Source organism: Phoenix dactylifera, chromosome 2, assembly GCF_051530095.1.
Source record: "Phoenix dactylifera cultivar Ajwa chromosome 2, Ajwa_hap1_PhDact_Kaust_v1.1, whole genome shotgun sequence".
Taxonomy (NCBI): Eukaryota; Viridiplantae; Streptophyta; class Magnoliopsida; order Arecales; family Arecaceae; genus Phoenix; species Phoenix dactylifera.
In genome coordinates, this window is record NC_143191.1 from 34,537,909 (window position 1) to 34,560,904 (window position 22,996).

The 22,996-nt window shown below is 38.0% G+C and overlaps 1 protein-coding gene across 8 annotated transcripts; it reads right to left on the bottom strand.

Moving 5' to 3' along the window:
* Positions 1-5,824: 5,824 nt before the first annotated feature.
* TPS9 (trehalose-phosphatase/synthase 9) lies at positions 5,825-15,080 on the bottom strand. Of its 8 annotated transcripts, none has more exons than XR_603191.5 (5): positions 14,838-15,080; positions 8,123-10,155; positions 7,752-8,025; positions 7,065-7,647; positions 5,825-6,769 (listed from the first exon to the last, which is right to left on the bottom strand). XR_603191.5 is itself a non-coding variant. In XM_088716140.1 (5 exons), exons 2-4 carry the CDS (start codon positions 10,012-10,014, stop codon positions 7,315-7,317), a joined length of 2,499 nt encoding a protein of 832 aa, XP_088572266.1. In that variant the 5' UTR covers positions 10,015-10,038; positions 14,838-15,080; the 3' UTR covers positions 6,962-7,207; positions 7,292-7,314. The 8 variants fall into 8 exon arrangements, 3 of the variants coding, with proteins under 3 accessions (XP_088572266.1, XP_088572265.1, XP_088572264.1); XR_015975368.1 differs by having other exon boundaries at positions 6,273-6,769; positions 8,123-10,038; XR_005512986.2 differs by having other exon boundaries at positions 6,273-6,844.
* Between the last annotated feature and the right edge of the window lie 7,916 nt (positions 15,081-22,996).

Below are 22,996 nucleotides of genomic sequence, written 5' to 3' on the forward strand. Positions count from 1 at the left end.
ATGCTATACCAATCTATATATATATATATATATATATATTTTTATAGAGTCTGTACACCGAATATAACAGAATAACAATATATATATATATATATATATATTACAAATATTTTAACAGTTATAGTATCTGGGTTAAGTACAGCTGAACATTTGGTTGGTTGGTCGTCGTGGTAAAGAGTTTAGTGGGCAGGCAGCGTGGCGATGAATGGTCCACGGCCCGGCAGAGGCCTACAAAGCGGAGATGGTCTCAAAGCGGATGAGATGGAGGACCAGGAGGAGAGCATCGGGTTCCGTGCCCCCGCGGTGAGTGACCCGAGGTCGGATGAGATGCTGCCGCTGCTGCTGGGTCCTCTCTGGTGCCGTGGGAGGTTGGATCGGTCCGGTCTCAGTTTCTGAGGGCCGGCCAATGTCTTGTACCGGGACATGAGCTCATGGATGATCGTGTGCATCACTCTGAACATGTCCACTGGATTAGACCAATTGGCAATGATTGTGTTAGGGTTTTGATAGCACAATAATACTGTGGTAAACTTATAATGGCCTTTTATTCAAATCATTACTGACTGTTATGATGATTGTAATGACTGCTATTTGTCTACATGTTTTTTTTTGGATCAAGATAATTCAAAAATAAAACAACTGCTTTCGGAATCAAGTTTGGGATTGAATAAAATTTAATTTTTCTAACTAATACAGATATCTGATTTTTTTAAAAAAGATAATTTTATTCAACTAAACATTGCATGATTAAATAACAATTGTCATCTTTATTAATTGCAAATAGTTCTTATTTCAAGCCTTGCTTTTAAGTAAATAACTACTTGTTTTTTTGGAGTAAATTACAAAAATTTCTTGAGGTTTATATTTATTACACATATCTCATATAAAAAGTCAAAATTAATCAAAAATGATCAGAAAGAATATTCGTTGCCGAATGCTAGTGAAGAATTAAGGATGCTCGTTGCCTAATGCCGATTAGGAAGAAAGCTTGTCGTCGGTCGCTCATTGGAAAGGAACACTTATAGTGGAATGGCGAAGCGAGAAAAAAACCTTAGCTATTTAATCTCGAAAAGAAGAAGACTCTTAAAAGCGGAAGACTTCAAAGAGATCGATAAATCAAAAAAAAAAGTAAAGAGGAGCCTTATTTTCTTATAGAGGTATTTTTGATATTTTACAATAGATAAATGGTTTCACTAATGCTGTCAATTTGGCTAGGTGTAATAGTAGATTTTATAAAATATTGGGCGTAAATGTAATAAATATAAACATTGGAAGGTTTTGTAAATTTATTTTGGTCAATTTTTTTTTTTATGTGACATTTGGGTCCATTAAAAGTTAACAGTTTGACTAATGTTCTGTTAATTTATGGGATAGTATTGAATAAAAATAAACCTACAAAGGCTAGTGTAGATTTTTCATATTATTGGGGGTAAATAATTTATTTCTGATCTTAGAGAAGTTTTTGTAATTTACTTTTTTTTCATTTTTTTGGCATATTTTCTGTCAATTGATGTACAAGAGAGTGTTAGCTACTTGTAAACAAACCTAATGCATCGTAGATTATGAAAATTTGTAAAAAATTATTCACTATAAAAAGAGTAATTTTAAAAATAGTCAACAGATAATACACGTATGTATGTACGTATATTCATAGACCAACCAAATGATGGTCCGATAAAATCTAAAACATATGAAACGTTTTCATGACAATAAAAATCAAGCGAAAATTTCTTTCAGTATTTTCTTCATTTATTTGAAATGATGCATTTTTTTTGATACATGAAATGATGCTTCATGGATTGTTTGTTTATTGCAAGAGCAAATTTACATTTGCTACAGCTTTAGATCTTTCAAACAAAAAAAACGAAAAAAAAAGCCTATAGGATGCAACCCAACTTGGTGCCATACTAACCTAGCCTTTGCATGGTTACATCCAACGAGATTTAGCTTGATTAAGAGTGGCAAACACTGTAGAATTAGATGCTGCTTCCCATTTCAGTACATTGCACTTTGTGCAGTGTGGATGGTAGAACTCGGCGACATTCGCACTTGATAAAATGTAACAAGCCTAGAATGACAGAAATACAGTAGAAGGTAGCTACGGCTTCAAGTGGCTCATTACTTTTAGCGGCCCGGCCAGGCCAGGCCTCGGTACGGCTATTTTAAGAGGTCCAGCGGCAGCGCGTGCCGGGGGGTGTCGGGCCGCGGGTTACCGCCGCGGCAGACTGACTCTTCCAGCGCCGGGACAAGTTCTCGCAGGGGGGGCAAAAACTGGCCTTCGACTGCGATAGAACTGGATTCACATTGATTCATACCGTGTGGATTTCTTCTGGGGTTCGCTAGATCTGTATCATTATTAATAATTTATTTTCTTCCCCCATAACTGAACTCTGTGTCATGTCTATATACAGTGTGAATCTTTCTTTTTCATCTTTTTTATCACATTGCGACAAAATGCAAGCTGCTGCTGTCTCTTCCCCTTTCTCTCTCTCTCTCTCTCTGTGTCCTTTTTTTTCTGCAAGCTAAGTTTGTTAACCATGTCTAGAAATAAAGCTTACATAAAGATGAAGTTATCGATGCCTTGATCTTGAAACCAGCCTAATACAATCACGAGAAGATTCGGTTGTCTTTCTCACCGCCCACACTAGAACCTTAATTTTCTAAACCCAATTCCAGGTATTTCTGATGGGAAAACCCTTACAAGCACTCTTGAATTAGTTGGAAACCAAATTAGTGAAGTATTTTTATAACATATCTATATGGTTATGTAGAATCTAATTTCAGAGGCTTATCTTGAATTAGAGTCCGAATCGAATTACAATAACTCAAATAAGTTAGAACAAAGTTAACTTGGATGCCACAAATAGATTTTTTTCCCGCCTGCTTCACAAAAAACCTAAAAGGTTGGTAGGCAAAGGGACATGGCTGAGGCAGTGTTCAGCTCATTATACGTTGGCTATACTTTGCCTGGATTAATTAGCGCTAAATTGTGCTAAGAATATCTCAATTTGAGTTGAATTGGGTCGATCTTATCTTCATTTATGTCCCATCGAACCTTGCTAACCGGTCTGCCGGGAATTGGTGGAAGAAGTTGTTTACTTTACATGTCTGCAGCCTCTCAAATACAGGAGAGAAGAAAGAAAAAAAAAAAGAAAAAGGAAGGAAGCCGGACCAAGCTTCTGCTGGAGTATCAGTTGTTCAATTAATCTAGAACTTAATCATGAGATTCTTGGAATTATAGGAGGGGTCCTTGAGATCGACAGGCACGCCTTTTTTTGAATAGGTTTGGATCTCTTTTGCATTGATTGTGTCGGGTTCAAGTGGCACTCATATACACAAGCGGCTAATGTTGAATGGACTCGCCATATGGACACCGACACCGCCACCTTTGGTGGTTTTTTTTTTTATTTACGTGCGTTTAGAGCAGAAGATCATATATCCGATGAGTACGGATGCATCCAATAAAATTAAAAAATAAAATATCTCAGAGTACTGGAGCAATTCTTCATTTTTAGCTTCCAAGGTACTATTGAAGTGATATGCTACATAAGCGGCTACTTTTGGTATTGGAAAACAGGAAAAGACAACCATTCAGACATCTGCAAAAGAACCGTTGCAGATCTTGGGATCATCTAGATGATTCTAATCCAAGTATGATGCAAACAAAGCCAAGGGTGGTAATCCATTATCTAATTCGCCAATCCAACCCATAACAATTTGAAATAAGCAGTTCCAAGTTTGACATACTCGGATTTGTGTGGTGTACAAGTGGAATTGACAAATCTATTGATTAAGAGATTTACTTCACCTCTTGAAAATAAGTGTTATATGAGGACAAGGACCATTTTAGAGGCTCATGTCTCTGTGGTCCTTCATTTGTGAGATGGTAATCTTTTTAATTTGTTTCAGGTTCCCCTCCCCTCCCTTGAAATAAAAAAAAAACATAGAGCCGCTTAGAATTTTATCAATCGATAAGATCTGCTAGCATCTAAATGGGTCCTAAATAAATCAGAGTTTTGATCCAACTTGATTTGATGAAAATCTATTCAATACATTGATCAATTTAAAATGTGTTTTACGTACTTTGATTTATAAATCATAGACTGGGTCAGATGTCGTCTACTTACTAAATGAGCTATATATGCCCGATCATTTTAATTGTTTAATATATATGTTGCATTTAGTTTTTACTTATTCAATAAACAAGTTGGATTTAGGTTGACAAGCTTTTTTAGTAGCTACAACTACGTGAAACCAACTTGACGCATTCCTCTCTTAACCAGCCCCATTGAGAAGCATATACAAATAGAAACAGGCTTGGTTACTGGAGTTGTAATTAATTAGATCAGAACCCGAATCCAGATCCACTTTCTAAATTCAGATTATTTTGTTCGCTTCCTAGTGCACACGTGCATGCATGGCTGGAAATAATTGTTAACGTCCTGATGCATATGCATCATCTTAAAAGCTAGTAGAATAATTGTCATTTTTCAAGAATCTTGCCTCAGAGGATGAGATCTAGCCGCTAAGGATAAGCCAGTAGATCAACTAGTAACCTAACAACCGTCAAAAAATCACCCTTGAGCGAGATATGAAAAGCCTTCAATCTCTATTTTCTAGGATAAAATTATGTTTCAAGTAAATTTTATTATTTTAAAACAAGAAGATTAGTTCTTACTGGATCCCCCAATTTTTCTGTCATACATTTCATTGTCCACTCTACCAAAAGACCTATCAGCCGATAAAATTTTCTGGTATCTAGATTAGATGTAGCTGTTATATGTTATATAGAGGGACAGATGATTCTTTACATCACAAATATCTCATTTTTTGGAGCTCCGTAAAAGATTTTGCATGATACTTTAGGGATTGTTTGGCACTGCTTCTTTTTGTTAATAAATTCTCCTCAAAAATGCATTCTCAAAAATAAATTCTTCTCAAAAGGAGAAGATGGCAAGTAGTTTTCTAGTTTCTTCTAAAAATACTAATTTAACTTATTTTTGTAAAAGCATTTTTTTCAAATACTTATTTTTGTTGTAAAAGCATTTTCTAAGCAGCAATTTTTACTTTACCATAGAAGTTAAAAATCATCTAGTATCTAGACTAAATGTAGCAACATCCATCATGTTATATAGAGAGACAGATGATTCTCTGAATCACAAATATTCAATTTTCTGGAGTTCCTTATAATAATTTTGAATAATACTTTTAGGGATCATTGGGTATTGCTTCTCCTTTTTAATAAATTCTCCTCACAAAAGTATTCTCAAAATAAATTCTCAAAAAAAAGTCAAGAAGTAGGTTTTCTAAATTCTTCTAATACTATTATTATCTTCTTCTTTTTTTGTAAAAGCACTTTTTCAGATATTATTATCAAATACTTATTTTTTCTGAGAAGTTTTTTTTTGCTTGCCTTAGAAGTTAAGAAAATACTTCTTTTGAGCATCACGGATGGGATGCTGTTTGTTGTGAGACAAAAGAATATCTCCCGGACCTTAACCAACCGGAACCAAAAACGACTGAAGAAATAAGACTGACCGACCGCTGAATAAATTAGCTCGCCATACCCTTGATCAAGCTTCAATGCCAAATGGTTTCTATGCCAACAACCTACTGAATAGAGAGAAGAGAACAAATTAAAGAGAAACCAATAGGAGACCTTAATGATGGTGAATTAGGGTTGTATCTTCCGCACGAAAAACCGATTCGTCTTCTTTCACACGAATCTACCAATCATACAAACATCGCTTCGAGATCTATGCAGATTGATGAATAAAGAGTTCGAAATATTGTGAGAGCTGTAAGGCACGACCAATGAACGACATCGCAAAAAAAGATCAATTATTCTTCTGCACCAAAAATACAACCCCAACCCAATGATGCTACAGAGCCTATAAATCCTCACTACCACATGGAAGCAGTGGAAGGAGGCACAAAGGTTACAACCGGCCAGCCAGACCCAATGGTCCACCAGGCATTACCTCTTGTATTACAGTAAAGAGCGGGGTGGGGGCCGAGTCATATTGCCATGCAGACCCTGCAGGACGCTAAGGTTGACCTCCATTATTGTGGGGAGAAGAGAGATGGCGATGGACCCAGCGTGGACATTCTAAGCTGCAAGAAGAACAAATAGCAGCGCCCAAATCGGCATTAGGGCTGAAGCATCAGCCCTGAAAAAAATTTTTTTTTTCACAGATAGCAAGTAATGGCATTAAAAATCCAAGAATGGTTGTCTGAAAAACCAAAGGTATACAAAATCAAAAGCACAGAGACATAGCAACATCCTGTATTCGTCAATAAGAAAGGACCCATTCACAGCCTGGCAAAGAAGATTCAAGGACTGATGCTATACAAAGCACGAAGAATGACTTGCTCAAGGGCCAGGTGTGCAGACTTTTAACATTACGCTGGAGACTAACATTCTAAAATCAGTGTGAAGCCATTCATTTTACTTCCAGCAAACAGCATGGCAAAACCTGAACCCACCCGAAACAAATGGTTTCGGGTTGACCATTACTGAACTTGGATTAGGAAATGGTGAACCTGACCCACTGTCACCCCTCCAGTTAAAACCAGAGATCACACCTCTTTTAACACCCCGCTGCACTGAGAGAGAGAAATTCTGTTGCACTACATATCCAGCTTGTATGCACCATTTTTATTGAAGTCGAGTGTGTCCTTACAAAGATAAGCTGTACCATTTTTCTTGCAACAAATCTACTTCCATCTCACAAGACACTAGGGCCACGGCAACTACGATCCGGACAATCTGCACCATCACACAGAATGACAACACGAGCATCATCCGTTCTCAACAATCCAAAATGTTGCAGGATTTTTAGATCTTCAGATTAAAAAGGTCGAGCACCAGAGGATGAAAACACAATGAGAATACTTTTTTTAAAAAAAATATATACACATTGCATCAAAAAAACAAATTCAAGCAAGTCAACAAAAGCTCTGAAGTTAGAACTGTATTCATTCAAACGTTTGGCTAATTGGTTATATATGCCAGTGCCTATACAAATTAACAGGAAACTTCGAGCAATGTCACAAAAGAATACCTCAAAGATTCCTTGCACTTTCAAAACTGCCTACAATGTCGGCACCTTCAATCATATCCAAGTCAGTCATTACCTCTGCTGTTCAAAAGCATATGCATATGAATGTGATGACAGGTAAGGACGAAAGTATCAGAGTCAGTATCCTGAATATCAACTCCAAACATTAGAATATGCTAAGATATATGAATTTCAGAAGATGTAGACCATCAGAATGTACAGGCTGTCACCAGTAGCTAAAGGAGAAATGAGCTTAATCATCCGCTTCATGTGGCCTCACAAAGGAAACTTGATTGTGGGTGATCTTATTTTGTTTCGTTGAAATGGCAGCAATGCCCTGCAGTAATCTTATCACTTCACCAGTATCTTCGAGATAATACTTGGCCTTGCTCGGCTTTTGTCCAACCGTGCATGCAAACACTTCTGGAACTGCAGGAAACAGATTACTAGAAGATGCACTATTGATGCTTTCAAACATGTCCTCATCAGATCGATCATCCCCAATACACATCACAAAATCTGGTGGCTTCCCACTATTGACCAATGTTCTGATGAGCTTCTCCACAACCACCCCTTTGCTAACTCCCTGCATGTAATCATGTCTCATTAATTCTTACCAGCAGCAAACAGCAATAGACAAGATCAGGAAACGAAAAACATGGTAAAGGTTCTAAAGCAGAAAATATCTACCTGCGGTTTAACTTCCACAATATGCTGACCTCTTTTGACAACCACTGGCTCATTTGCTAGCACATTCTCAAGATGGTCCAGTAGTTCCTTCGCTTGGCAAGAACCAAAGTCAGGATCTGCATACTGATGGTGCCATACCAATGCGCTCTCCTTTGGTTCTATATAGGAACCATCCGTTGTCTCAGTATATAATCTCATAACAGGTTCTGCAATCTTCTTCCAGTCAGAGTCGACAACATTTGAACTAGATTCCCAATCAGTGGCTTTCATCCATCTATAGAAGGAAAAAAGGTACATAACAGCTCATGTAGCAGCTCAGATGATATCATAAAATGGTCGGCCAGAAAAAATAAGAGGTTTAATTGACATACCTAATGAAATAGCCATGTTCAGCAGCAATACCAAGGTCATCACAAGATGCAAACCATTCATCGAGAGAAGTCTGTCCTCTTCCACTGACAATAAACACAGTATTTTTTGGATCGCTGCACAAGTTGTTCAGCATAGATATGATATCTGCACTTGGAGTGTTATCAATAGATGCTTCTGGCACAAGGGTACCATCATAATCCAAAAATATTGCTCTCCCATGGGTTTTCTTGTATGAAGAAATAATGTGATTAAAGGACAACTTTCTGAAACTAGGAGAAAGGGCAACAACTCTGAAACCTAAGCCAAATCCAATGGCCCAGCACCTTCGGTTGTAGTGATCTTTACATGCTCTCTCCAGATCCTGGGCAAAGCTGCGGGCCCAATAAGCAACATGATGGGAGCTGACATAACGGTAATGTTTTTCATGGCGCAACTGCTTCTCAGATACTGACAAGTCAGTTGCTTGATATAAAGCATCAGCCACATCCTCAACACTCCAAGGGTTGACCCTGAAAGCCCCACTAAGAGAAGGAGAGCAACCAACGAACTCAGAAACAATAAGCGTGCTCGTGTGAGGTAACTCCAAACCAACACCCCTACATTTATCCATCTCCTCAGTCCCCTGTCTGCAGACTATGTACTCATACGGGACTAAGTTCATGCCATCTCTAACAGCATTTACAATGCAACATTCTGCTGCCACATAGAAAGCAATTTTTTCATAAAAAGGTATAGGGCTGTCAATAAGGAGCACCGGTTCGTAGCCAGGAGCACCATAGCATAGGTTGACCCTTTTAGCTATAGATATTGCTTCCTCTCTTGCTTCGTTCACATCTTTTCCCATGCTTCTTGCCGGATTGACAATTTGTACAAGGACTATCTCTCCTCTTAGTTTGGGATGCCTCTCCAGTAAAAGCTCCAATCCTAGCAATTTCAGACTGATGCCTTTAAAGATATCCATGTCATCTACACCTAATAACAATTTTTTTCCCTTGAATCTCTGCTCAATCTCTTGAACCTTGGTAAATGTATCAGGAAAATTCAACAACGATTGGAGCCGACCTATGTGAACACCCACTGAGAGAATCTTGACGTTAACTGTACGACCAAAGTATTCCAATCCAATATAACCACGCTTAGATTCATAGTTCAGGCCTAACATCCTGCTACAGCAAGAAAGGAAATGCCGAGCATAATCAAATGTCTGAAAACCAATAAGATCAGCATTAAGCAATGCCCTGAGGATTTCATCTCTAACTGGCAGTGTCCTGTAGATCTCTGAGGAGGGAAATGGGCTGTGGAGAAAGAAACCAAGCCTCACTCGGTTCAGCCGTCTCCTTAAGAAAGTGGGGAGAAGCATAAGGTGATAGTCATGAACCCATACATAGTCCTCATCTGAATTGATAACCTCCACAACCTTGTCTGCAAATATTTTATTGGCAGAAACATAAGCCTGAAACAGAGAACGGTCGAAAAGGTCACCCTTGTCAAGGCAGATGGGAAGCATGTAATGGAAAAGAGGCCATAGTTGCTGTTTACAGAAGCCATGATAGAACTTCTTTTGGAGGTCTGGAGAGAGGAAAGTGGGTATGCACCTGTAGTCCTCAAGGAGCTTTTGGGCAACCTCTTCTTGCTCGCTAGCATCTACATCAACCTTTAAACTACCTATGTAGAGAACTTCAGTATCAGCAGAAAAGCCATCTTTTAGTTGCAGCAGAAGTGAGTCCTCATCCCATGCGAAACACCATTTTCCATTGGTTTGATCCTTTGAAGTATGAAGTGGAAGAAAATTCGCTACTATAATTTTCCGATCCCAAGTCGTTGAAGTATTAGAATCCTCATCACTGCTTGTAACCCCATCTATATCCGTAATAATACCAGGAGCAGTCATCACTCTAGGAAGTGATTTGATAGCCTGATTGAAGTCAAAAGCATCATTAGATCCCATATCAAAAAGGTTTGCACATGATTTTGAAACCATCATCGCCCAAAAGTTTGAGGTTCTCAATAACAAGCCGTAGAAGTAAGCTTCCTATTCAGAAAAAAAAAGGAATTTGGATGTCAAGTCCTGAAGCTTATATATGCAGAGAAAATAACTCAATTTCCTCCCTATTCGTGAATTTTCTCACCTCTGAAAGCAGAAATAACAGATATATGAGAAAACTAATAATCAACCTTTTTTTGCAATTAAAAATTTGAGACATCCAACCTCAAGCTTATAAACCTATCCAAGAATTACATCGGCATGACATAAGATAGAGTCTAGTATAGAGTCAACTTATAGCATCCACATCAATATCATAGTACATATGTCAATGAATGTTTAACTAGCAATCTGTTCACATGCTGACATGCAGTTACTGATATTTATGTAATTGCTGTGAACCAATCATATTAATAACTAAACAATGTTCAATCACACAGAATGTGAACAATGCAAAATAAAAATGATCAGGGCTTTCATATGTAGAGAACAAATTGTACAAAAATTTATACATCATCAAATATTTAACTATGGCACACCAGTCTGCATCCAAGATTTCATTATGTGTTCAAGAGAAGAAAGTCCCACAAGGTCAAGACTGTGCTATAAATAGTACAGCATACGCATTGCTATCAGTGTCTGTTTGGTTAAATTCTTAAATGGAAAATACCGACTGTACCCCAAAATGTACCTGAATGGATGAAAATGGAGCCCCTGTGTTCCAAGTGGACTGCTGAGGGCAATAGGCAATCTGGACCCAAAAACACACACCACTGTTGTAAATTACACGTATAACCTGGTCTAACCTTTCTCAGATAAAATTTGAGGTATTCAGAGCCAGGACTGTCTCACGGACTTTCTTTCTTTTCTTTTATTCATCTATTTATTTTGGGGGGAGGGAACAAGCTATTTATCTAAATTTTACCTTGAAAATAAAAAAAAAAACTTTAATTTGGTGATATATGTACGGCTGAAATTCAAGTTGAAGATGATTTAGCCCAGTTGCACTGGTTCATTCATATAGTTGGAAATTCAAGTATAAGATGGTAGTTTAGATGCACAGCAAATTTATATTGGGATTAAAAGTTAAACCTAAAAGGCTATTAAACATGATGCAAAAGTCCCATATCAGCCTGTCTATGAGATTGAGACATAAAATAACCTATTCACCACTATTTGTTGATGGACTCTGAAACCATCCAATCTCCATTGTTAAAATCAATTGAATTAGCAGGCATTGAAGTCCTCAATAGTAGTAAAACAAAGAGAAACAAAAATATGTAATAGATAATTGAATCGAGCAGTGAAAAATTATTGACCCATCGCAGTCACCCATTACTCTGATCTGATCTTATTAAGAGAATTGCTGCAAACAGCTCTCCAGCTAATTTAGTTGCTTTTATGAAGTAATGTGTGCTAAATATAAGAAGGCATGGATAGGAAACAGGTTACATAAAAATCAGGTGCTGCTGCCCTTGTAAAATGCTGCCAAATAGGTACAAGTTGGCATCAACTGTCATCACTAGACCCCCAAAATTTAAGGGATTAAATAGTTGGCATCCTGATTTGGGGGACACATATCAGCAATCAGAAACTTCTTGCTTTTTAACAAATGCAATTTACAGTGGACAGGCAATATCGGCAACCACTCCCACCTCCTCCTCTACACCGTCATCAATATCAGCAGACCCCCATCTCCTACCAGGCCAATGGCAGTGCAGTTGCTGCCCCCACCACGCAGCCTGGAAAAGTCACTCAATGGTCTTCAGCCTGGATCTATGTCGCCATCAATGTCAACTGACCTCTTCTCCTCCTCTTCTTCATCTTATCCTCCTCTTTGAGCCGCCCCTCTCCCTTCAGTTCACACCTCAGGTATTCCCGAATTACGTGTGGATCTATACTTAAAAGCTTATGGATTGGTTGGGTCATTAGCATGAAAAAAAACTGGAGCATTCTTTGCAGCTTCAGCCACACCAGCATTCACCTCAGCAGGTGCATTTTGAACAGGGGGGTGGAGCCCCCTGACCCTTAGGCGTATTGGCAAAAATAAATATCCTAATCCCCCCCGAGGGGGGAGGGTTAATTTGGTTGTATTATTGTTTTTTTTACCCTTAGGCGTATTGGCAAAAATAAATATCCTAATCCCCCCCCGAGGGGGGAGGGTTAATTTGGTTGTATTATTGTTTTTTTTTTATTCTGGTAACTTGATCTTATTTGGTTGGCTCTGATTTGTTTCTATTGATTCATGTGGGTTTTCTGTTGACGGAACAAGTGGGTTTATGTACTATGAGGTGGATCACCTTATTGGAATTCAAATTTATAAGAAATGCATATGGAAGCGTGTGATCTTGGAAGCGTGGACCTAGACATTGTTGAGGCACTCATCCAGGGTCTTGTTCTACTCCAAGGAGGGGTGCTAATGGTACATCCACTACCATGGCCATTTGGTTTATAGTGATATGCAATTTTCTATCATGGAGTTACTTTGGTTCTATTCTTATATATCTGGTTTTATATAGGCCATGATGAACATCTAAAACCAGGGATTGCAGGCGAACTGTGGGTATATCACAAGAGGTCAAAACTTTATCAGGACATTCAAAGATTACAAGAAGATGCTGAAATCTTCTAAAATTTAATCGGTCTTATCCTACCCTGCCCAAGGCATGCATACACAGCACATACTAAAATTCCATGAAAGTGCAAATTTGTAGAACATAATCAAATGCAATGCAGGTATGACATTTTTATCTCCTGTTCCTTTTTGTATTCGATATTGAGCCCTCAAACCCTTGATTTTGGATCTAAGGTCCCATGTTTACTATTAAATATTCTTTGAGATCACTTGCTCCACACATGTATTCACAAAACAATATCACAAAAAATGCTAAATTCATATTTAGCATTTTTAAGCACTTCTAAGCATTCTTTAGCATTTTTTAAAGTATTTTTAAGTATTCTATTATTTTTAAAAAAATAAAAAAAGGGGTTCAAGCATAAGGCTCAAATCAAAGCCCGAAGCATGAGAAAGGGCTAGGCTTGGGCCTGGAAAATAGGTCCCAGGGTACGGCCAAGCCAAGCTTAGGCCTAACTAAATTGGGTTACCCTTTGGGCGCAGCCCGGCTCAACATGGCCCGTGAATATATCTACTTGGCAACTCAGCATTCAATCACCCCTATGTAATGCACTAATTCCAACACGTTACACTAATCACCTCATGCCACATGGCATAGTGAACTACGTATGCACAAAACGGGCAGCCTATAGCATTACTCTAGGACAAAATTCTATGTTTTGATTTTTTTAGAAAAATCTTATCTTAGAACATTTAAACATATATGGTATTTAAATTATTTCATAAAAGCAACAGAAACTTACTGCTTACATCTCCATCATATATCGAACAAAAGCCTTCATAGTTTAAGAGCCATGAGCTTCTGAATGAAGAACTATTGGTAGCATGCGAAGATAAGGTGATCAATCATCTTTTTCTTCTAAAGGCAATATTTAAATTATATATGGGCATGGGTCATTAATGACTGACATAAGAAAAAGGCAGATGCAGGAGATCCTGCATCCATACACATGACCTGTTTGGATAAAGTAACTACTACTGATCTCAAGACCGAATACAAACCTACCAGGCTACCACCCCAACCAACCTCACCCCCTCCCAAACCCAATCCTTTCCTTCTTCCTCTTGTATGATTACACCAGCCACAAGAGTCCCTAGCCCCCTCCAACTCTTGATAAACTCATAGCTACATAGTAGACCCTTCTCTCTTATGTATTGTGACTTCCCTCTTCTAGATCAGTTAAGCTATAATCCTCTATCACATTACCTCCTCTCCAAATCAAGGCACACGCATAGAAGCCATCAGTGACAGCAAGACACGCATTTACTGCTACAGCAAACTTGAAGGAAAAGTTCAGCTACGAAACCAAACACCTATAGGATCAACACAACGCATACCTGTACAATCCTAAAAGTCATGGGGCCTAAACCAGCCAATATCCATGACCAAAACCCCAAGATTTCTCACAGACACCACGTAGAAACTGGAGAGGAAAATGCAAAATATTGTTTTTTTCAGCTTTTTTTTCTCTCTCTTTTATCTGATATGGAGGACTTACGCTGACATCATCTTTGCAGTCAGTTTTGTATTCTGTAGGAACTAAAAAAATCCGTGCTGAAAATAGGAATCACAGGAAATTTACTTCGAGAAAGAACAATAAAAATAAAGATCTTACGAACTATAGGTAATTTATCTTTTCCGATTGCGAGTTGTCCCAAAAACGCCGAAGGAACCCTTTTTTTCATAGTCGGATCAACCCTACTCTTCCTATATATAGAGAAACAAAAAGGCCCAGATTTTCCAGAAACAGAAATAAAAAATCATCATGTTTTCCAAAACAGTTCGACGAATTCGTCCTATATAATACCAGAAAATGAAAAAAAATAAAGGAAAAAGCTTCAAACGGTCCCAGAAATAGAGAAACAAACGAACGAAATCACAGCATAATCCCCCAGATTTCCATAACCGATCGGCTTCCAGAAAAGCCTTTGCACACAGGGAAGCAAATCGGACACCACCCAACATCCAATCAGGAAATGGCGGCATATTTACGAATCTAGAAAAAAAAGGAGGGCAAAAACAGCAAGAAGAAGCCATGGAATCCATCACAGGAGTCGAAGAAAAGCAGTAGAGGCTCGTTCGAAGAGCACGTACCTGATAGCGCGGCGATCACCGCGGCCTGAGAACAGAGGAGGGAGAAGAGAAGCTGGTCGACGAGATTTCGAAGGGTTCTCCGGAGGAATCGGGGAAGATACCGAGCTCTCTATCTTGTTGGAAAAATCACCTTTTGGTCTTGGGTTCGAATTCTTCCGCTCCTTCTTCCTTGCATTTAAGATACAGGAGAAACGTCAGTTGGAGAGAGAGAGAGAGAGAGGAGGATAAACAAGAAGGTGAATTGTTTCCGCTTTGCTGGGGTTGGATTTTAACCACCGTCTCGATTTACTTGGGTTAAAATTTGGGCTCGCCTGCTGCGAGAAAGGGCTTGACGTTCTTTCTATTGACGTAAATGCCATTTCAAATCTAACTATGTTCGCCGCGTTGAAGGGGCGTGTTTTTTTTACCTTTGAAACGAGCGGATATATATAAAACGTAACAGGATGAGTTATATTTTGGAAAGCTAAGTTCTGTAATTTTTTTTGTTTTGTTTTATATTAGCAAATAAAATGGGATTATATGTAGGCCCAAAACAAATAGTCTAAATGTCATGCTAGAACATAAGGCTTCAGCTTGTCCAATGTAGTTACTAAGTTTACTTTGATTTGGAGATTGAGTTTGATTTAATATTCTAAAAACTTATTTTTTGCCGACTCGTTTTGAAATGATGTGTTTACCTTTATTAGACTAAAGTCACTATGACTAGAATAAAAAGATGATAGTTTCTTGACAATATTATTAGTTAGTTTGAAAAGAAAGAATGTGCAAGAAAGATAGAGTTGCTTTTTGGTTGGTTAAAGAGTTCCGTAGGATCCAATCCATCTTAAAGGCTCTTAGATAAAGTAGATTCCCAAAAGAATAACAAGGTAGCATATATGCATCCATATGAACTTTTGCCAGATGTAAGCGATTTTTTCTTTCTAATAATGTTTTCATGGAAATGTACGTAGATTTTATAGAGATATTTGATTTTTTTTTCTTTTATTTTTTCATAGCGAGAACAACCAATCATTTCCTTTATTAGATGTTCTGATAGAAAGAATATTCATTTTTCCCCCTTTGATTATTTTTGGATAGTTGTGAAGTATCAAACTTTTTAATTTGATTGGGTGAAACCTAATTATATATTTTTATATTTTTTTTATAAGATTCAATATGGCAACAGGTTTTGCCGATACATCTCGAGAGCCCCATATATATTTTATTCATGTCACAATACATGCATTGATCAATAGTAATAATGTATGCTAAGTATAACCTAAACAAGAAATATACTTCTTGAGTGTGAAATTATGATTCGAACTATTTTTTTAGTAGAGATATTATGCTTGTGTATAAATATGTCTAGTTGTATAACCGTTTGTTTTTTATTTGTCATCTTAAAGTTTAGAAATGAAAAATACTACATATTAGGTTAATAAAGCTCATGTCTGTTCCAGGTTTGATATTTTCTTTTTCTAAAATTGTCAAGTTTTTATTATTTCCCCACCCAACTGTTGGGAATATACTGTCCCAGAAAATTTTAAATCTATAATACTCTACTTCAAGAAATAATAGGTAGAAATAGGCTTAGAGAAAATAAATAGAGAAAGTGGAAAAATGGAATCTGAGATGCTGAGGCGTGGTATGTTGGTCACTTTCCTTGAAGTAGATTTCGCCGCCTTACAGTGCACTAGGCTTAGATGGCGTTCTACTCCTGAGATACAACAGCCTCTCGCACTGTTCCTTTTGTCTCAATGATTTGCACGGATCAAAGAAGCCTTCGAACCTAGAATCAGTATGCAGCAAGCCCGATTTAAAGAAAAATAGCAAATAGGAAGAATAGAAGTTCTCTGTTTTCAATTCTGTTTTTTGTCTAATCCGAAGAGGTCTATTTATAGACTTCTTCGGAACAGACGCGACCAAAAATCGGTCAACGGTCAAAACTGGTAATAAAATTTGAAAAAACACTGGGAGTAGGATCAGCGGATGCGAGGTCGGTTGCGAAGAGGTGCTAACGAGGAAGCGACGTGGCTCCTCGTGCTAAGGGTGCGAAGCACGACTCATGCGCCTCTTGGCTCATCGCACCTGTTGTCTGACCTCGGCTCCTCTGGGCTCATTGCACCTGTGGTCCGACCTCAGCAGCCTCGGCACCTCGGACGAGCACAGGCACAAGGAACCTCGGACGAGCAGAGGGCCTCAGTCTCTTGGATGACCTCAGCTCTGGGTCGCACAGGTGCAAAGAACCTCGGACGAGCAGGGCCGACGAGCACAGGCACGGGCGCAAGGAAACTCTGACGAGCAGGGCACATGCGCAAAGAACCTTTGGTCGCACAGGCACAAGGAACCTCGGACGAGCAGGGCCTGTGAGGCGCAAGGAACCTCGGACGAGCAGGGCCGAGCGAGCACAGGCTCGGGCGCAAAGACCGTCGGGTCGGACGAGCACAGGCACAGAACCGAGCAACATAACCAAGCTGCCTCTCCTTCACGTAAATAAATCCTCCATATGAGAATTTTAAAAAGGAGGGAAAAGAGATTCGAACCACCTACCTCAAGCACCTCAAACGAGCACACCAACCATCCACACCACACTCCCTTCTTAACCTATATACATAATATATATGTTTTAAGTATAAAAACTTTTAATCATTATTTAATAAAAATCTAACACCAACTAGTGAAACTATTACTAGAACTAGTTTTACCAAAACTTCTCACGACACAGTGCCATGGTCTAGTAAATTAAGAGGCGAGCTAAATGAATGAGATCTTGGTGCTACTAGGCTAATAGCATCATGCTACTCTCCTAATAATTTGTATCTAGTTGTCTTTGTATGAGTTGAAGATATGTCCCTTAAGATTTAAAGAACCGAATGCTAGACTTCTGAAATTATAAGATACACATGTTGATAATTGAAGCCGAAAAATGTATGGTTGGTTGTAACTGATACATAACCTTCTATGCTTAATTTTTGCTTTAACCTTTTATGCTTAATTTTTGTTTCATTTATTTGGCACTAGAATCATTGAAGCACTAGTTGTCATTGATTTTTATATGATACGATGTAGCCAATTTAGTGCTCTCGTAGGACTGTCCTTATGAGGGATAGGGACTAAATAAATTATAATCAAAATAAAATTTTTATCTGACTTAATAAGTTGATTGAAAGTGCAAATATAATCAAATACAGTGCATGTTTTAATTCAAATTATTTTGTCTTGGTAATAAATGGTTTTTGTCCGGTTTTCACATTAATGCTATTGACTTTGGTTTGAAAGGGAAGGAGTTTGTTGAACCATCAAGAAAGAGGACTATGAAAGGAGAAAGCCATGGAGTAGGCAAAAAATGAAGTAGGCCAAGGATTTCGGGATAGATGACCCAATATCCAAGGGTTTTGACGTTGAGGACAAAGAGAAGAATTCGGATAAAAATTGCAGACACTAGATCCTTAGAGAGAGAGAGAGAGAGAGAGAGAGAGAGAGAGAGAGGTTACGGGGAAATCAATCTAATTATCAACATGTATATTAGTGTAATAAATTATATATTTCACAAGTTCAATTTATAAGTTGTTAACAACAAGTAATGAAATTATTTGTACATGCATAGATATACAGATATAATATGCATACATGCACACATACATATATAGCATGAGGATCAAGTTGTACCTGTACTTTTATAGGTTATACCTTTTTTTCTCAATTGGATAATAACAATCGCACATTGATGATCAAGCCATCAAATACGATCTAATCACATATTTTTTGGTGTGTAAATAGTCTACAGATAGTAGAACATATCGAATGACTCCGATTATTAATGTAGGCCTTTCTCATCCAATTCAAAAATTTGAATCTAACCAATATATTCACCTAAAAAAACTTTGACCTATATATATATATATATATATATATATATATATATATATATAGAGAGAGAGAGAGAGAGAGAGAGAGAGAGAGAGAGAGAGAGAGATGGAGTGGCCTACACCCGAGTATAGCCATGCCCCATGTCACTTCAGGCATATTAGTGGTTATTTTCAAACATTTTGAACTTTATTTTTATGCTCGTCTACCGTTGCTTACTATTAGACAAACTGAAGATGGCCATAATTTTCTATTTATTCTACAATATTTGTATTTATTCTTGTAGATTTGGTGTTTATCATTTTAAGGTTAGCATTTATTCTAGATATGTTATTATTTATCCTGGACACTGTAGTATTTATTTCAGCAAAACAAGAGAGAGAGAGAGAGCTAGACACGTCGTAAGGGATGGGCACATGCATGGGCAGCACATCCTATCCCATTAAATGATGCTTTCTTTTTTTTTTCTTGATACTGCAAATCTGTTAATAATAGTTTGGTGGCTTCAAGATGTGTGCCGATCGAATGATAGAAGAAGCTATCAGATTTGAGCATGGAGCATGGCTATACTCAAGTATAACCCAATCTCTCTCTCTCTCTCTCTCTCTCTCTCTCTCTCTCTATATATATATATATATATATATATATATATATATGGTTAAAAGTTAATTTGTTAGATTACTCAAATCATTAGCTCATTTTACGAATCCACAAAAGGAGCAGCAGTCGGTTGTTACTAGAAATGGGGTTCACCGAGTACGTACACGGTTCACAAAATACCACTAGATTTTTCCAAACACTTCCGTAAATAAGGCAAGCGACAGGGGCAGATGGTAGGCATGGAAGTGGATAGACATGGGTTACTACGAGGCGGTACGTTACTTGCTTCATCTGCCGCTTTTCCCTTTCCCTGGATAGTAATTTTTGGGTTTCCGTTATGCCAGCTGGAACACGCTGCCCTCCTGCCCTTTTTTAACCCCGACGACTTGACCTGGCGAGCTTCCGCTCGATCAACTGCACGCCGCTGCCCGACCCCGCGCGCTTCGCCGCCGTGGCATCAAACATCCTTCTCCCTTGCGCTCTTTTCAAACCGGAGACTACGAACCAATAGCTGGAAATTTGCAACGTCGTTGGATTAAATAAAGGATAGGGGGACCGATGGTGGAGCCAATAAAAAGGAGAACAGTATTTTGAGGGGGGGAAAAAAAAAGACAAGGGTCCCATGGGGTGCTTATCCATAAAAAGACGATGAGATAAGGACGCTTTATCCGCCACTTTTCACGAACGAAGGGCGTCGGGAGACCATCGGGCTTTCCCTTTCACATCTTAATACCACCAAGACGATTAGGCACCCACAGGATTTGGTGTGGGGCCCGCGGAGAGATCCATATCGCCCGCCCACCGCACCGCAAGTCATTCAAGGCCTTCTTAGAGCAAAGTCTTCACGGATGCTGCACCTTCGTGGAAAACCACAACGATAGCTATTAGATAGGAAGAAACTATTTCGACGTGTCATGTTGTTCATAAATAAAATTTAATGGTACGCAAGTTGAACATTGTTAAAATGATTTGGTTAGCAAGTTGGGCATGAGAAGGAGAATAATAAAAAATGAAAATTAATGGCATCAAGTTGATAGCCTACGAAAAATTCTATGGTAGTGTTGTGACCACTTCGCTCCCTATATGTTGAGCATGAGATATAAAACATTCAAATAGTTTAAGAACCATGAAACCTATTATGGAATGACTTTGTGGAAAATATTCCAAGAGAATATAATTTTTTTTGAGTTTTTTATATGAATACCCTTTTGGATATCGAATTTTATACGAATATTCTTCCAAAATTGATATTTGCATGTATACTTTCGTAAAACACTTGTTTTACTATTTTATTCTTTTTTATTCTTGTTTTTACATACGTACTTACATCATCTAATGTCGTTAAAAAATTTTAATGGTTAAATATATAAAATAATATTTATAAGGCCATTGCGATGAAAATAAAAAAATAATTTCAAAATTTTATTTATTTTTGATTAAAATAAATATGATTTTTATTAATGGTGTTAGAAGAACTGTTATATCAGGAGCATTTGTGCAAAAATATATTTTATAAAGGTACAAAAATAAATATAAATTTTAAGAAAATATTCATGCAAATTTAAATTTTAAAAATATATTTATGCAAAAAAAAAAAATTAATGGCTAAGTCCATGAAGTTCATAGCCTCATCACAGGGCAAAAAAAATTATAATGGGAGTATGTGATTTCCAGCATGGATATGCGATCTTTTTCACCTCTGCCACCCAGAACTCCCTCTTTTTAACTATACTTCTCCCTGATTGTGCGACAATTTGATTTGACGGTCGATGTATTGGAGCATTCAACCCCGCAAATTTCTTCAGAAAATTCTATTTAGCTTGACGTTGTATCCTCTACGGTCAATTAGATTAGATTTATTGTTGCAAGCAAGCCGAGGAAAGCTACATTGGACCATAATTCCATTGGATCCGGTTTTGGATGTTGGTAATATTGTCAAATCATCATCCTCAGCGGCCATAAAATATATTATCCTCCACTCCAAATGGGCCGAAAGCAGCTCAATAATTCTATGAAAACAATATCTGATTTCCTACCCAGATATTTCACTGTTTAGTATATTATGAGGTAGGTATCTTTGGATGTGGGTTTAGCATCAACAGTAAATAATTTAGGTGTAGCTATATTTGCTCTTGACCTAAATCAATCCACTGCCATCCTTTTTTAATTGTCGTTCCTTCATGTATGCTGAATATTCAATCTACTTCTAAATTTGCATCTTTCAAGCCTGAGATCCTGCTGGCTCATCACTTGTGAGCATATTCAGTAGTGCTTATAAATGTGCATAAATCACTATGCTTATTCAATTTGGAGGGATTTTAAGCTCTTACACATGATGTTTTAGTGATTTAATTTCCAAGACTTGCATGTCTCTTTTTTTATTATGATATCTCATTTCGCATTGTTCTACATGCAAGTCTTGATTGCTAAAAAACATAAGCGACCCAGCTCAACTATCTATAGACTGCTCAAGCTGGATTTGTTACACGAAACGAGCAATCGAGCTTCAGCCAAGCTTATATATGATTTATTCATCATTCGAACCTTGCCAAGCTTTTGTTTAATTGCACAAACTTAAGATGTTATATCTAGTTTGTTTATAGACCAAGTTTAAAAAATGTATATGCTTGATTGTTTTTTAGCTAAACCCAGCTTAGATGATGACCCACTGCCAACCTAAGCCCGGGTTTATCCACGTCTCTATCTATATTAATATGAGAGGGGGAAAAAAAAGGCCAGTGAAAAGTTGAAATCCAGAATGATAGCTTGGCTCTCTTTTAGTAAAGATAAAAAACAATCTCACATTATAGCAAACTTTCTAAATCTGCAGACTGAATTGCTTTCTTTGCTGTTTCACACTTCAAAAATTTTTTTTGGACATATCATGTAGCTGCTTCTTTCCTTCTACACCATTTTTTTTTTTCTCTGGTGAGCCACCGTTGTACCAAAAAAATTAAATAAAATCCGATAGGTACATAAATGATTAAGAATGAAAAAAAGAGAAAACAATAAGATTATTATTTTTTTTTCCTACCATGCATTTTAGGAGAAAGGCAAAAAGGGGTCAGTTATGGCCGCTTGTCGCTGAATGGCCAACATGGGAAAGCTTTTCCCATATCCCGTTGCTTTCTCCTCCCAATCAGCACTTGGATAAATCCTCTGCGGTAACCAGAAAAAGAAGAATCGGGGTATCTTCGTAATTAAGGAGATCAAGAAGGGCATCTTCACGGATACGCTGTCAAACGTGGCTGGATGACGGGGATAAGCTTTTTTTTTACGACAATGGAGGTAACGGTTTTTTTTTTTTAAATGACGGGGATAAATGAAGTTTAGAGATTTTAGTACAATTATCCATCATATATAGCACGACACGTGTCCTTAAAAATTAGAAATATAATTATTATTAATTATTTTTTGGATTTTGATAAATATGTGGTAATAATCGAAGCGAGATGCGCACGGCGGGGCAATCGACGGCTGGGGATTGGGCGGTGCGAGGTGGGACCCGCTTTGTCCGAGTCGCCGCGTTTCTCGCCATCTCGGTCGGTGCGTGGAAAGCGCTTGGTGGGCTCGTCTCCATCGACAGGCCGAACTAAGTGGGGCCCACTTCCAAACCTAGAAGCGCAAGGCTGGAAAAATGCAACCCACGCCCGCGCTTATCACGTTTCATGCCCCCTCTTATCAACTTAGAACTAGTTTGGTTTGGAGGATCA